This window comes from Lycium ferocissimum, chromosome 6, assembly GCF_029784015.1.
Source record: "Lycium ferocissimum isolate CSIRO_LF1 chromosome 6, AGI_CSIRO_Lferr_CH_V1, whole genome shotgun sequence".
Lineage (NCBI taxonomy): Eukaryota > Viridiplantae > Streptophyta > Magnoliopsida > Solanales > Solanaceae > Lycium > Lycium ferocissimum.
The window spans coordinates 64,493,857-64,508,965 of NC_081347.1; the positions used below are offsets into that span (position 1 = coordinate 64,493,857).

At 33.0% G+C, this 15,109-nt stretch overlaps 2 protein-coding genes across 5 annotated transcripts; both read left to right on the top strand.

Annotated features, from left to right (window-relative positions):
- Window positions 1–6: 6 nt before the first annotated feature.
- On the top strand, window positions 7–3,970 carry LOC132060041 (uncharacterized). 4 transcript variants are annotated; one of them, XM_059452900.1, is made up of 8 exons: window positions 7–221; window positions 291–329; window positions 456–515; window positions 650–981; window positions 1,491–1,673; window positions 1,948–2,091; window positions 2,190–2,393; window positions 2,759–3,970. In XM_059452900.1, exons 1-8 carry the CDS (start codon window positions 134–136, stop codon window positions 3,623–3,625), a joined length of 1,917 nt encoding a protein of 638 aa, XP_059308883.1. In that variant the 5' UTR covers window positions 7–133; the 3' UTR covers window positions 3,626–3,970. The 4 variants fall into 4 exon arrangements, with proteins under 4 accessions (XP_059308883.1, XP_059308881.1, XP_059308882.1 ...); XM_059452901.1 differs by having other exon boundaries at window positions 76–175; XM_059452898.1 differs by having other exon boundaries at window positions 7–329.
- Window positions 3,971–8,885: 4,915 nt separating this feature from the next.
- On the top strand, window positions 8,886–9,341 carry LOC132061537 (TMV resistance protein N-like). Its single transcript, XM_059454332.1, has one exon. The coding sequence runs from the start codon at window positions 8,886–8,888 to the stop codon at window positions 9,339–9,341; it is 456 nt and encodes a 151-aa protein (XP_059310315.1).
- The last annotated feature ends 5,768 nt before the right edge of the window (window positions 9,342–15,109 follow it).

Consider the following 15,109-nt stretch of genomic DNA (forward strand, 5'->3'; position numbering starts at 1 on the left):
GTATTAGTTAGTAGGGCTGCAATGCTGTTTTCCAATTTTAATTTGCAATTTTGCATTTTGAATTGTTGGCCACAAGGAGCTTTTACTGAATTTGGTAGCTGTACAGTCATTAGCTTGCAGCGTGTATAGCTTAATGGAAGATGTAGTCTCGGAAACAGCCTCTCTACCTGCCAAGGTAGGGGTAAGGTCTGCGCCAGACCCCACTTGTGGGATTACACTGGGTATGTTGTTGTTGTTGTATTTGCAATCCTGCGTTTTTGTCTCTGATACAGGGGTAAACTTTTTTACAGAGATGGATTTGTCCATCTGGGATCTACCTTACACTCAAGGTTTGCCTACTTATTTGTAGTATTATTTTTCGATAAGTGGTTTGCCTACTTATTATAACCTGTCTAGTTTTCAGGACAGAACATCCCCTTTGGTTCTACGCACTGACTTAGTAAGTTTTTCTTCAGATGAAAACAGTTTTCCGGCAAACAACTTGGCTCAAAACTTCTATTTCAATCAAAAGCTTGGTAAGTTTATTAATTAGTTCTCTTGTTTTGTTAACTTCTTGAAAAGTCTATTAGAGCCTTTACTTTTATAGACGTAGCTTTCAATCAATGTGCATCTGACTGGCTTCATCTTTTCTATTGATTTGCTTCCACAGATACTATAGAGGAAGATGCCATAAATGAGAGATGTTGTCTGCAAGTGCTAGAGATACTTATTGCAAAAGCTGATACAGAAATTGTTGAACTTGAAGATGATATAGTGATGCAAGAAAGCCAACTAGCCCGTGCTGATGAAAAATGGTTGGACATGTGCATTGCTGGTTTGAATAAAAAGATTGATCACCTTGGTAGTTTGATAACGGCCTTGAAAAATGAAAATGTACAATGTTCTGGTGTTCACTTACAAACAAATAGAAAACCCTCAGAGAGAATCCATGAGAAATTAGAGACACCGCTGAGAAATTTCTCTTCTACACTAGACAAGCAGGTTCGGTCACAGAACATTTACTTGTTCTTATCTACCGTTGCCTTGGATGCTGTGATTGTTGTTTCCTAGGCAAGATTGCTTAATCACTTGATTTTCTTAAGTTAATGCTAGATATTTAGTACTTATTGGATAACACATGTGAATTGCTCCCTTTTATGAATAAAAGGAACTATACTTTTGGTTCAGTTGTACATATTGTAGCACCATCTTAGTGCCGTCTTTTGTGAAAATCTTCATTTTATACTGATTCGACTCTGTACCACCTCCAACCACCCAAAAAAAAAAAAGAGAACACATGTGCATTGCATTGCTGTTTCACGTGAAGCTTTTGGAATTCAATGTGATGCTCTTAAAATTGGAAGAAAAAAAAAAGGAAAATAATGGCTGTTAATTGTTGAATTATCTCTACATTTATATAGTTAATAATCGTTGAACTTGCAAATTAAGTAGTTGGTTGAGACTATACTCATACTCATGAATTTCCACGACTCCTACTTTAAAATCAACAGCCTGCAAACTCTACTCTTGGAAGCTCAAAGCTAGCTGCAGCTGTTCGTATGAAAGTTGAAACAACAGACGACCACAATTTAAAGGATACGGAGACTGTTGGAATGAATGGTAGTTTCTCTGTCCAGGCAAATGTTACAGTCCAGACACCTTCTGTGGTTGAAGAAAGAAATCATCAAAAAACAGTAAGTGCTTATAATCTCTCCTTGTTCTGCTAAGAGTTGCAAAATGCAAGAAAATTTGAACCAAGGAAATACTGTAAGCATCTTGCGGGTTTTCCCAGTCTGCAATTGAGGGCGCTGTAAGTGTGAAGAATTAGAGCCATTTAGGGCATACTGCACAAATTTATCAGATAAATATCTCTATGAATGTTAGCATTTCAGCTCCCTCTTTGCATCAATTTTCCATCTAAACCCATCCAATTGACTGCATTGTGATTCTTCCTCAAACAATGAACAGGATGATTACACAATCACCAAAGGTTCCAGTGCAAAGGAAAGCCATGCTAGTGAAAAGTTCACTACGAAGGTTTTGGACAAGTCTGATATTCCCGCAAAGCTGATTAGTGCAAGCAAAAGAGAAAGTCCTTCACATCTCAACAATGTACTTATAAATCTGCTTACTGAGCCTTCATTCATATAAGGTTATATATCTATCTAGATGTTTCAACTAACTGGTTAGCTTATCTACTGTTACAAAAGCAGTTGGCATGTGCTGTTTTAAAGAGTGCAAGCACAAAGCCTCTAAAGGACAAAGCTCATTCTTGTGGAACAACAAAGAAGAAGATCAATATATCAGAAGATACTTTGGAGGATGAAATGATGCAACGAAGGTCTAATGATGAAAGGATAATCATAAATTCATCTCCAGAAGTCGAGGAAACAAGCACTGGAAAAGAACCTAAGGTTGGGAAATATCTTCCATTTTCTTTAGTGTGCTATCACAGTATTGAAACAGGCTAGGAGGCTTATTTTTCAAAGATGTATTGCCTGAATTAATCTTCACAATGCTGGTAATGTAGACTCTTGTCTCAGAGTTTAGCTTATATTGAGAAGACGAAAAGCCACGGGTAATATCTAACGTGCTTTAAATCACAATACAACAACTAAAGATCTTCGAAGCAACTTTTACAATTTTCAAATCTTAGTTTACAAGTCATTCTTTATCTTCCCATTGTAGTTTTTAGAAAAGAATTATGACCTCTCAAAATTTTTATCGGGTTCTTATTTAAGACTTTTCCGTCTAAAAGAAGGACAATGTCGTTTGACAGCCTGCTGGAGCAATTCTGGTGACCCGTCTAAGTGCTGTAAAACAAGAACCTAGAGAATCCGGATATGATGAACAGACACAGAATAGAGGGAAGGCTGGTCAGACTAGAGAAAAACACACCTCAAATCAGTTGGTAAGTAAAAAGCAGACTGGTGCAAAATCTGTTCTTGGAATAAAGGGAGAAGAAGGTCTGCCCACTGAAACTGGTCATACTAAAAAGGAGGACAGAAGCAAGCAACTGGAAAAATTACAAGGTGAACTGCTAGTGAAGCAATTCCCCAAAAGTCAAGTACTAACAGTAAGTAAATCTAACTCAAAGTTGTCCCTGAAGATAGAAGGTCAGAGGCTGAACTTCAAATGTAACGTACCTTCAGAAATGGTTAAAGAGCCATGTCTTGCCAAGGAATTAGGATTCAAGTCACCTTCTGGTCTAAAACTCAAGAGGCAGTGGAAGACTGAAAGTAAGAAGGAGAATGGAGGTGATGAGTTTGGATACAAAGCAATCAGGGGAAGTCCAGAGACCAGTTCAACTTCTTTGATTCACATGAAGAAGAGAAGGATAACAAGTTCCACAGGACCAGTCCTCCAAGAGAATGAGAATTTTAGAGATTTTCAGAATAGACTGGTAAAATCACATGACAGATCAAATCAAAATGTTAGAGTCAATAAAGTTGAGAATGATGAACTTATTGATTCCACAGCATTCATTGTTCCATCAACAAACATAGCAGATCTCGAGAAAATGACAATCAATCAACTCAAGGCCGTGGCAAAGCAAGAGAAACTGCGCGGCATATATAAGCTTCGCAAGGCTGAGCTGCAAGAACTCCTTCGCTTTAAGCTGCTAGCTAAAGGTCGGTCAACATAAAGCAATCTCTATATCCACTTTTTGTTTGCACATTCTCAAATTAGACATAACAGAATCGTTTACAAGTTCTTATGGGAAGAAAAGGAGCTCTCAAGGGGAAAAAGGGATACTAACAAATGATGTTCATATAACCAAATGTACAGAGACATTGAAGCTTTGCTTATAACGAATAGATATATGAGAAAGAATATAGAAAAATTGGTTCTAGGAATTAATTGTAGCCAAGTTCTTCCGGGAAGGCTTTACTTCTTTTGTTACTAATTACCCTTCTTTTGGTACTGAATTGATCATTACCATGAAACTTCCTTTGTAAAGCTAAGTTTCACCGTTTGTTTAGTTTGCTAATTGAGCCTGACATTTTGCAGCTGCTTTTCATTATAAATTTACTGTCCATAAATAGGTTGTAGTGTTTTTAGTACTAGGTCTTGCTTTGCTTCCCCTTTTATAGAACTTGGCAAACTATGCTTAGGAGCTTGCAGAAACATTGTTGCAATAATCAAACTGTGGATCAGTTCTTCTGCACTGATATGCTTTCAGTATATCAGAAACTGTTATAGCTTTCTTTTATGCAAATGTTCAAAAAAGAATGAGAAGAATTCGATTTCTTTGACGTATCTATAAAAAATAAAAATCCATTCTTAAAATGAAGCAGTTTTGGTTCTGCTCACTAAAATACCAAATTTATATATAAAAAAAAATCCTTTTCATGAGAGCATTTGTTCCATTTACTTGCTTTCCTAACTTCTTGTTTGGATGATCATTCCTTATTGTACTGTATTTATTTTTTATTTTAAATACGTCCATTGTTAAGCAACACTTTTTCTGTTGCTGGTGCGTGCTTGTGGCGCAAGCTAACCCCGAACACCACAATTATATATATATATATATATATATATATATATATATATATATATATATATATATATTATATATATATATATTGCTAACCTACAACATGAAGGTTGTAGGTTAACAATCTACCGATTTTTTGATTCACTTAAATGTCCTTGCTTTATATATGTTATTATGAAAAAATGTAATTAAAAAAACTGAAATTACAAAGAATAAAGGATTAATTATATTTTATTTGTCTAAAAAGTAAAAATCAAACTATTCATTATTAGACAGCCAATGTAACTAGTAGAGAAATGTGATTGACAAACCAAAAAAATTACTATATATTTTCAATAATAAACTTGAATGATACTATTTTTTTTCAAAATCTAAATGAAGAATTAAGGCAATGGACGGACGTTTTAAACTTAGTGCTAAAATAAACTTTAAGAGATATATCATAAATTGAGAGAATATTAGTTTACTCGTATCTTATTGTAGAGATAGTATTGAATTAAATTACAACAATATAGCTGAATGGTCGTTGAAGAATTAAGGGAATTTTAATTATTAACTTATTCTTGGAGCTTTCTTTTCGTTTGGTAAAACGTGCCAACAAAATTATTCACACCAATTTGTTTCCGATTTTTCCTATTAAACCACTAAAAAGGAAATACTGAATTCATTGAAGGCGTAAAGCAAGTCAAGTGGGTTGTGACTTAGGGTTGGGGTCCGTTAGAAATTTTTTTTTTTTTTTTTTTTTTTTTTTATGTAGCAAATAAAAAAAAAAATTTAGTAAACTTTTTTTTTTTTTGTAAACTTAGTGTGTTTTTTCATACTTTGATGATTAAGTGTTTATATAGAACGTTTCAAAGTACAATTATACTTAAGTCATTTTTTAAAAGTGCAAACATTAATTGGATGATTATAAGACCCTCAATATTTTATATAGAACTTATATTTTTTTCCATAAAAATTTAAAATTTTAGACATAGTCATTTTAGAAATGAAAAGAACTCCGAAATAAGTTTTGTTTAAGGTTTAAGTGTTTTATTTTTTAAGGTTTTGATTTAAGCGTGTTATTTTTTAATCACGATAAAACATTATTTTGAATATAAATATAATTCTAAAAAATATAAGGAGAAAACTAGTTGAGTTAAACTAGTTCAAGCTTTACTTTCGGACGTCCGTTTTACGGGTTTTTTTTTTTTTGAACTTGCGTATTTTTTCGAGAATTCATGGAGTTTGAAATTTTATAATTGATTTTCAAATTCGTGAAATTATACTTTTCATCGAATTAAACAACAAAGATGAGGTCAAATTTTATAAAACGTTTATTCACACCAATTTGTTTCTCCACCAAAAAGGAAATACTGAATTCATTGAAGGCGTAAAGCAAGTCAAGTGGGTTATGACTTATGGGTTGGGGTCCGTTAGAAATGAAATTAGTGAGAAATGAGCAGATAGAAACCTATTGAATTTTAACTATATATATTTAAGTTTGAATTCTTATTCGAATGATTATACCCCTACTAAAACACGAAAAAACTTTAAAATTTCAGTTTAACATTCTTTCGAGGAGTTTCACTTATTTTATAATAAAAATTTATTTATAGCAGTGACAATTTTATAATTTTGAGCTCTAGAATTTTTATTGAACTTTCGGAAAATTGTGAGTTCAAAAGAGATGCCATGGATGAAATAATTCCATTGTTCTATCTTGGAGCATTGTGAGTTCAAAAGATTATCATTATTTCATTGAAATAATTCCATTACCTATCTTAAAACATTATCATTATTTCATTGTTGCTACCTATCTGGAACCGCATGAAAATTTCTGGAGTTTGAACTTTTTATAAGTTGAATCATTCTTGGAGTTTCAAACTCAAGAAACATTTCTAACTAATGTGTTGGAGTTCTACTTATCAAAATTTTGAACTCTAACATCGTGTGTTGGGTTGTTCCATGTTTTAGCTATAAGTATTTTGTTGAAATGTTATTCCTGCCTTAAAAGTTAGATACTTTCCAATAATTATTTGAGACAATGACTAAATTTTGATTGCTGGGCTATTCCGCCTAATTTTTTCATAGAATAAAATTATCTAGAGGTAATGGGGGAACTTCACAAATAACCATTTTTAAGACCTCTATTTAAAGAACAACTTTTTTTTTTTTTTTTTTGTGTAAATTTAACCGCCTCAAAATCAGGTGTCATGTTTAAAGTTTGAATGCAAGCATAGCCAAACTTCAAAACCGACAGTTTGAAGTGAAGAAAAATTAAAAAGCAACAAGAAACATGTACAATGAAGTTTCTCAAAATTGGCTGAACTTTAAATATATTTTTCTTACAAGATATTTTAAATACTAGTCTCGAAACTAACACCCAAAAGCTTTAATAGTATTCATAAAAGTTTTAATTAGATAAAAAAAATTGGTGTTGCGTTCTTTTTTGGCACAACTCCTTTAGTATGATTGCTTCTTAATTATGTATTGTTAATTATTTAAGATGGTCATATAATTGGATAACTTACTAAAAGAATTTGTTTATGAGGAAGCAAGTATTGCAGGAAATAAGTATTAAATAGGCATAGATAACATGTTGTTTTGTAAACTAACATAATTTGAAGTATGTAATTCAAATTAACTAAAATTGTAAACTGAAAAGACATTTTAACATTTTATGAATTTGTTAACATATAATTTTTAGTTTAAAATAAAAATAGATTGTTTTGATATATATTGATTAGCCACTCGTAATTTCATGGGGTTACGTATGATGATTAAAGCCTAGGTCTAAATACATCTATACACACTATATTTGTTCTTTCATTGAGTGATTCAACGAACTTAACTATAAATAAAGATAAAATTAAAAATTAAAAAATTGAGTCTTAACTTATTTTAATAGATGCTAATTCTAATTAAATCATAAAAAAATATTAAAAGTATCAAAATATAAATGTTTTTCTTAATTTAAAATTTCTTTCTTTCTAAACGTGTCAAATGGTATTTCTTTTTCTCTTAGTTTTAGTGGAATATTATTTTGTAAATTTTACGTCATAATAACCTTATAACTAAGCTATCAATCTCAAATAAGTTAGGATCAACTAAATTTAAATAATTTAATCATATCTCAATGCGTCGACATAGCTAATGATTTTGTTCCTTCCGTTTCTATTATTTTGAGGATCAATCTTGGAACTTATTTTCTATTATACAAAATTGTGTTAAAATATAACACCTAAATTTATATTTTCAAAATACAAATTAAAGATCATTAATAAACAAGAGAGTGGAAAATTTAACAAGTCTTAAAATTTACCAAAGCAATTGAAATTATTGTCTCTAAAATTTGCGATATCTTTATATTTTCAGAGAATATGACACCATCATTTTGAATTTTTTGAAGCATTTTAAAGGATCTTTTTGTTATGGAAATGAATGTGGCAATTCAAGTAATAAAGAAATAAAGTGGGGTAAAATGTAGGAATGAAAAAGTACATACACCTTGTTTTAGGGATCATGTATTACAAAATAGGTTTGAAAGTATCTTGATTTATTGAAAACATAGACATAATGAGAATATCAAATACAAGGGCAAAATTGTTTTGCTCTAGCAAGAACAAGAAAATTGAAAACGGAACTGATGGTTGCTCATTATGTTGTCATTATTATATATAGTAATTATGGAGGGAAGCACTGTTTAAAGCCGCAAATTTATCTGGCTGGGAAGTAACACAGCACGGGTAAGTTAAAAGAGTAATTTTTGGTTTAACATTTTCTATTTAATTAGGTATTTGAACATCAAACTTTCAAACAAATAAAAGCATTTAGAAATATATCAAAGAATAAATATAAATTATTATTTTTAATCACTAATTCAGATCACGAAAAAAAAAAAATTAAACATAAAAAATTCTAAGATAAAAGTTAAATTTGTAAATGAGGTATAGGATATGTGGATCTTTAATTTCTTTCTTGGTGAACGAGGAAACACGTGAACGTTTGTGCTATGAAATGACTTTGATATGAATTAGTGAGCTAACGATTAGGTGAAGATAACAGGGGAATTTATTTTATTTTATTTTTTTTATATTCCAAAAATTAGTTTGAATGCACACTTTCTTCAATATATTGCAACAAATATTCTTTACAAGAAATATAAATACAATTCCATCTTCAACTCTAACTTCAAAATTCTAAATAAAGTGAAAAATATTTAGTTTTCGTGGCAAGACGCCTACTAGAATGCTAATGTTGACCCAAGTAAAGTTACAACCCAAGTAAAATTACAGGGGAAAAAAAACTGCAATTACACTTTTACATTTTCGTCTCTGTTTCTCTTGTCAAAAAGTCGTTCTATTCCGGTGGGTTGACTCTGAATTCTTGATTTTCCGGTGATTTTTTTTTACGATCAAACCAACAAATGGCATCATTTTCTTCATCATCATCCACTTCTATCCAAAAACCCCTCAGTTTTGATGCCTATATAAGCTTCAACGAGACAGATGTAGGTTCATCTTTCGTTAGTCATCTATGCAAAGCTTTAGAAAAGAAAGAAATCACCACTTTTAAGAAATCAGCACTTCCAGAGGAATATTTGAAAGCAATTGAAGAGTCGAAATTTGCGATAATTATATTTTCAGAGAATTATGCTTCGTTTACTGCTTGTTTGGATGAGCTCGTTAAGATAATGGAATGTAGTGGAATATTTGTGTTACCTATATTCTATCAAGTGGAACCATCAGAAGTACGCAAACAAAGTAAAAGATTTGCCTTAACAAAACATGAAGCAGATGGTTGTGAAAGGGTACAAGTATGGAGGGAAGCACTCTTTAAAGCCGCAGATTTATCTGGCTGGGAAGTAACACAGCACGGGTAAGTTAAGAGTAATTTTTGGTTTACATTCATCTATTTAATTAGTTATGTCTCAGTCAAACAAATAAAAGCATGTAGAAATAGGTGAAAGGAGGGGCACGTCTAGGATTCAGATTCAGCAGAAAGAAAAAAAATTACCATTAGCTTGATGCCATGTTGCTCGGACTCTTCAAAAATGTCAGACGGGTGCGTGTCGGATTCTTCAAAAGTAGTGTATTTTTTAAAAATCTGACACAAGTGCGCCATTGAAAGTGAAGAGTCCGCATAACTTAGCCTCGAAGAGCTTCTCATTTGAAGTATTAATTATAGGGGAATCTTCTTCCTAAAGAAGAGTCTGAAGATATATAGTTTTCAATTGGCTCATACACTAAACAATTGCTTATATTGACTTGTTACATTATTTTATTAGTTTCAAAATGTTTTTAGTGTATTTTATAAGTGGCTTAAATCAAGTTATGGCCAAGTGTTTAGGACACTAGCAAAGTGTCTCTTTTGCATGAAGATATCTTTACAAGTGGAACCATCTTCACATGTATAAATACCCAAATATTTAGCCATTCTGGTGATTCAATTCCAAGTTTCCAACTGAAGATTACTCCTTTCTTTGCTTGGACTCTCCAAAAATATTATCGCACTTGTGTAGAATTTTCTAAAATTACACTACTTTTGGAGAATCGATATGCACCTGTCATCATTTTTGAAGAGTCCGAGCAACAAAAACTCCTTTAATAGCTAGCCACTTAAAATATAAAATAATCTTTGTTCTTCTTCAATAAGTCCTTCTCTTATTACTCCTTAAGATTTTCTGTTTTATTATAAATTTAACTGATTCATGCACCATCTTTCATAGAGGTAGGCTTGTTTAATTCTTGGAAAACATTTCACATTATTGAAATAATTTCTTAGGACAATCCTAGCACGAATCAAGCCAATTCATATATTTACTCACAAATATTATTATCATTTTTCCCTGCTGCTATATTTTTACAACATGACTTTCATTCATTATCATTAGTCCAACTTGAAAGTAAGAAAGAAAGATGACCCACAATCTGAATCAAAGAGGATGGTTCAAGTGGAGGTTCAGAATGAAGTTAGAGTGATTGAAGAGCCCGATTGTACAAGAAGAGGGGGGGGGGGGGGGGGGGGGGCTTGGCTCTAGCTCTATCGAACAGACATGGGATTTTCTCATTTGTCTGAGCCTTTGGGCACTGTTGGGAGATAGCAGGTACCCCTTGAATTTATCAAGGTGCTCCCAAGCTGGCGGTTAACGTGATTTTGTGTTATTGCTAGTTGTGTGTTTATAGCCGCCTGTGTTGAATGGTGAAACCCTCCAGCTAGAGGTTATTAGTGTCATCTTCATATGATTTATCTTCTTTTTAGGGAATTGAATGATCTTGTGGAATATAGAGAAATGTTACAGGATGCATATATACTCAAGTTCCAACTAATTGGATAACTCTCATTGTTGATAATTACTTATTCTAGGGAATTATTAGAGCTATACGAAGATGGATTACTAAGAGCTATACTCAAGTTCCAACGGATGGTTAACTCTAATTGTTGTACATGTATATGTGTTCACGCACACACTCAAACAAATGGACCTGAATCAAGTTCCAACTAATTAATGCTTAACTCTCATAGTTGGTAATACTTCAGGGAATCATTAGAGCTTTTAGTTCCAGTTTTCTTCATTCTGTCTTATAGCTGCGCCTGATTAATTGCTGTCTCAAAAGATGTGATGTCATCTTGAATCGGATATGTTTTAGTTTCAAGAATGTTTATGGACATATGATAGCTGTGTATGATATTTGCTACCGCATAATTTCTTCGGTAGTGCATGTATAACGGATTTTCACTGCTCCCATCTAGTAGATACTTGAGCTGCCAAAATCAATTTCATCATCATAATAGTAGAATGATCTCCTCGTCCCAGCTAATTACCACAGAAGCTGCCCAATCCGGTTATAAAACATGGCTAAATGACCACAGAAGTTAGCCAATCCAGATATAAAACATGTTTTGGACATAACATGCTACAGGATGTCCTGTTAATTGTAATGCAATATAAATGCTTAGGGTGGACCCTTCTGTTTACAGAGTAAATTGAGAAACAAGATTACAAGGACCCCTTAAACATAACGGTAAAATAACTTACAATAATGTAATTAGGTATATAAATTAAGACCTATCTTTCAACGTATGTCATAAGAGGAGATTGTCACGAGAAGTCTTGAAATGCTGATGGCCTAGTGGCTAATGAAGTAGGTGGAGAACCATGAGGTCTCAGGTTCAAATTCTAGAGGAGGCAAAAACACTAGGTGATTTCTTGAACTAAGAAATTCATTATTAGTTGTCATAATAGGATGACTATTAGAGAAATAAAGAATTGGAGGGGGAGAGGATCAAAGTTGTCAATGTGACCAAACAAAAGGAGCACATTTACATAAGTTTAATGCACAAATTTAGTATATACTTACTGCGAGACCGTTGGTTGATCTTGGCAACTCCATCCAAGAAAATACCTTAATGGTCCCAAGGCTCTGATTCCTATTGTGATGCTAAGCGATCCTTTAGGTTTTTCATTTCTGTTGAATCATCTCCCATAATTATAATATCATAAATATACACTATAAGGACTGTTATTTTTCCTTGTACTGAATGTTGAATGAACAAGGTGTGATCTGTCTGTGCTGGCGAGTATCCCAGCCCTTTGATAACCTTAGTAAACCTTATAAAATGAAAGGGAAAGGGTAATATTTTAGATCAAGTTTTACTAAGTTGTATGAATAATTTTTTTTTTTTTGGTTGTGAAAACTAGTGAACCCATACCATATAATAATATTATTCTATTGTTGTGATCATGGATTGGAGCCAATATTGCGGGTTGCTGGCTGGTTTGTGGTTGTATCTAATTAAGACGGAGTTCCTATTGCCTTTGTGATGTGTTGTTCTCCGGATGTTGCTTTCAATTCCTGGGAGGAGCACTTTACAGCCTATTTTAATGAATCCCTTCGGCCCTAATACCTCGTCTCAAACTGCATATATAGTGTGCTTTAGTGTGAAGGGGTGTGACATCGAAGGGGAAAATGGTTCATCGGTTGACTCGAGGTTAACTTGTGGGGAATACATTCTTGGAAATGCTTGGGTACTTGGCTTGGAAACTTAAGATAAAGGAGCCTGCGATTAGGGGTCGTTTTGGTTTATGTACAAGTCTATATATGCAGTTAGAGAATGTATAGTGTCCTTAGTGTATGTGGTGGGGCGACGACACACAATACTGCCTGTGGATAATTTGTGAAATGATTGAGATGTTGTTGACGGACAATCAGCTAATTAATTACTATTGATGGGCAAACCTAGGGAATCTTGTTAAAGCAGACCAATTACTTCCAGTAAGGTAGAAGGTGCATTCACTTGCTATCTGAATTATTTTTGGTAGTAATAAATTTCAGTTTAGAGTTTCAAGCCTTAGCTTGTTGTAGGGAGAGGAGTTAAGTGGTTTTGCAACAATGATATTAGTAATTTTGTTATGAACTGTTTTACAAGTGGATATCTGGATGTATTATTAAATGTAAATTATATCACTTACACATTAAGTGATAAATACAACTTTTCTGTTGATCTATGGTCTCAAGGTATTGTATCTTGTAGGTTGAGGGAAAATCCTTATCATAAATAAATTTTGCCTTCTCTTGGAAAAAGATGATAATATAATCTTCCCTCCTCTCTAAAATAATTGGTTTGCTCTTATTGGTTTTCTTTACATATTTGCAATTATATGATTTCATAACAAATTTAATTTAATGGGAGTGATGAAGTGTGAAATAGTAGTTAGCTTGGATTTCAAGTTGGATATTGTACTAGTGTGAAAATGATTCCTTTATTTTTAATAAGTATTATTATTATTATTATTGTTATTTTTGGGTGTGAAAATGATTGCTTGTGATGGCAGGGACAGCGAAGCTGAAATCATAGAGGACATTGTCAAATATATTCAAAAGAAGAAGCAGCAGATTCCAATTAATAGTGCTAGTAATTTATTGGAAACAAACTCTCGAAACGTGTCCTTTTGGCCCACCACACTTGACTTCCTTTCCTCTTTTATCTTCTCTCTCTTTCCCCCACTCGCTCTCCCCCTTTTTTTTTTTTTCCGCGTTTTTTTTCTTGGTATAAGTAGATCACACTTCCCACTTTCCGCTTTTTTCCGCTTTCCGCTTAACGATGTAGCTCCACAAGCATGACGTAAGGAAATATACATATGGAAACAGATTCTCTAAGACGTCAGCAAACTCTATTTGATTTGTTATACCATGCGGCATCACGAATTATTTTTTCATTCCTCCTATAAACCTAGCTATTTAACATTACCTGATGTTATTTCTGATTCTGCAAAATATAACTGTTTATCAAATACCGATTATTAGTTAAAGTAATATTTACGTAGTAATTGCAATTAATCAAGTGAACCATAGGATCAAGGATCAAGATGTATTCAGAATTTTGAAAGTTTTAAGGGGAGAAAAAAAATCTCATAAAGCAAAACAATGGTTTTAAATTGAAAAGAAAACTTTCAGCAGAAAAGTTAAATATTAGGCGGGATGGCCTCATTTTTAGCCCAGCAATCAAAGTTATACTTATCATTTTAGATTTAATTCGTAAGTAGCCACTCTTTAACCTGTAAATAACATTTGGACATCAATATCCATAGCTAAAACACGGAACTACATATTGTGCTAGAGCTCTTTGACAAGTAAACACTCACCAAATGTGATGGAGTTAGAAAAGTCACGGACTTTGAATTTCATACTCTTAAGAGATTTTTTCACTGACTTCGAAAATAAGTTGGTTGAAATAATGATAAAGTTTTAAAATAGATATCATGAGTGAAACGATAATCTATATATGTGTGTGTGTGTGTGTGTCTCTGATTCATTAATGTATGGTTTTACATGCTAAATCGATCCTTTAGGTTTTAAAATTCTATGGTATTGTAAATTCATGGTTAAATCCGATAATTATATATATCATAAATAATTTTGTAATCACTATAAGTGATTTTTTTCGTGGTTACGTATTTTTTCCTTGTATTGAATGTTGATCCACCCACCCCACCACTCACCCACCCCACCCCTGCCCTACCACCCAACCCCACCCCAAAGGCTATTTGTTTCACTTTGTTTCCTTTCTCTGTTAGCTTCAACTATTTCAAATGTCTGTGATACTTGTAACTGCTATGTTGTACCTCCAGGACCATTAAACAAAGTTATTCTGGGCATTTTCTTCAATTAAGAGAAAGTATCACAACATTTTCAATTGCTCCAGCTTGGAGCATGCTTCGTATATTGTTATGTACGTGGTTGTAGTGACTGCTTCTATAGCAATCCTTTTTTCTTTTGTTCTGAGTGCACGCGTATTTTGGGTCCTCGCTCACCCGAAGATCTTATGAAAGCGGTGGAGATCAACGCATTTCTGATGAACAGTCTCTTGTATATTCTACTCTCATTCTGTCCACAGTAATTGACTGCGGATTATCTTTTGTGAAGACTAAGTAAGCAATTTGTAAACCTGCGATGGAAAAGCCTCCACTGCATAGACAAAGACGTCAACAAGTTCCTGCAATTGAATATTATCACAATGAGCAAGATACTACTGTACTACAGGTGAAGGTTCAGCATATAAATCACGTGACCCGCTTTAGACAGGTGTGAATGGGTTGCATTTAAAAACTAAATAACATTGACACAAATTTCAAGTGATCATTATTCT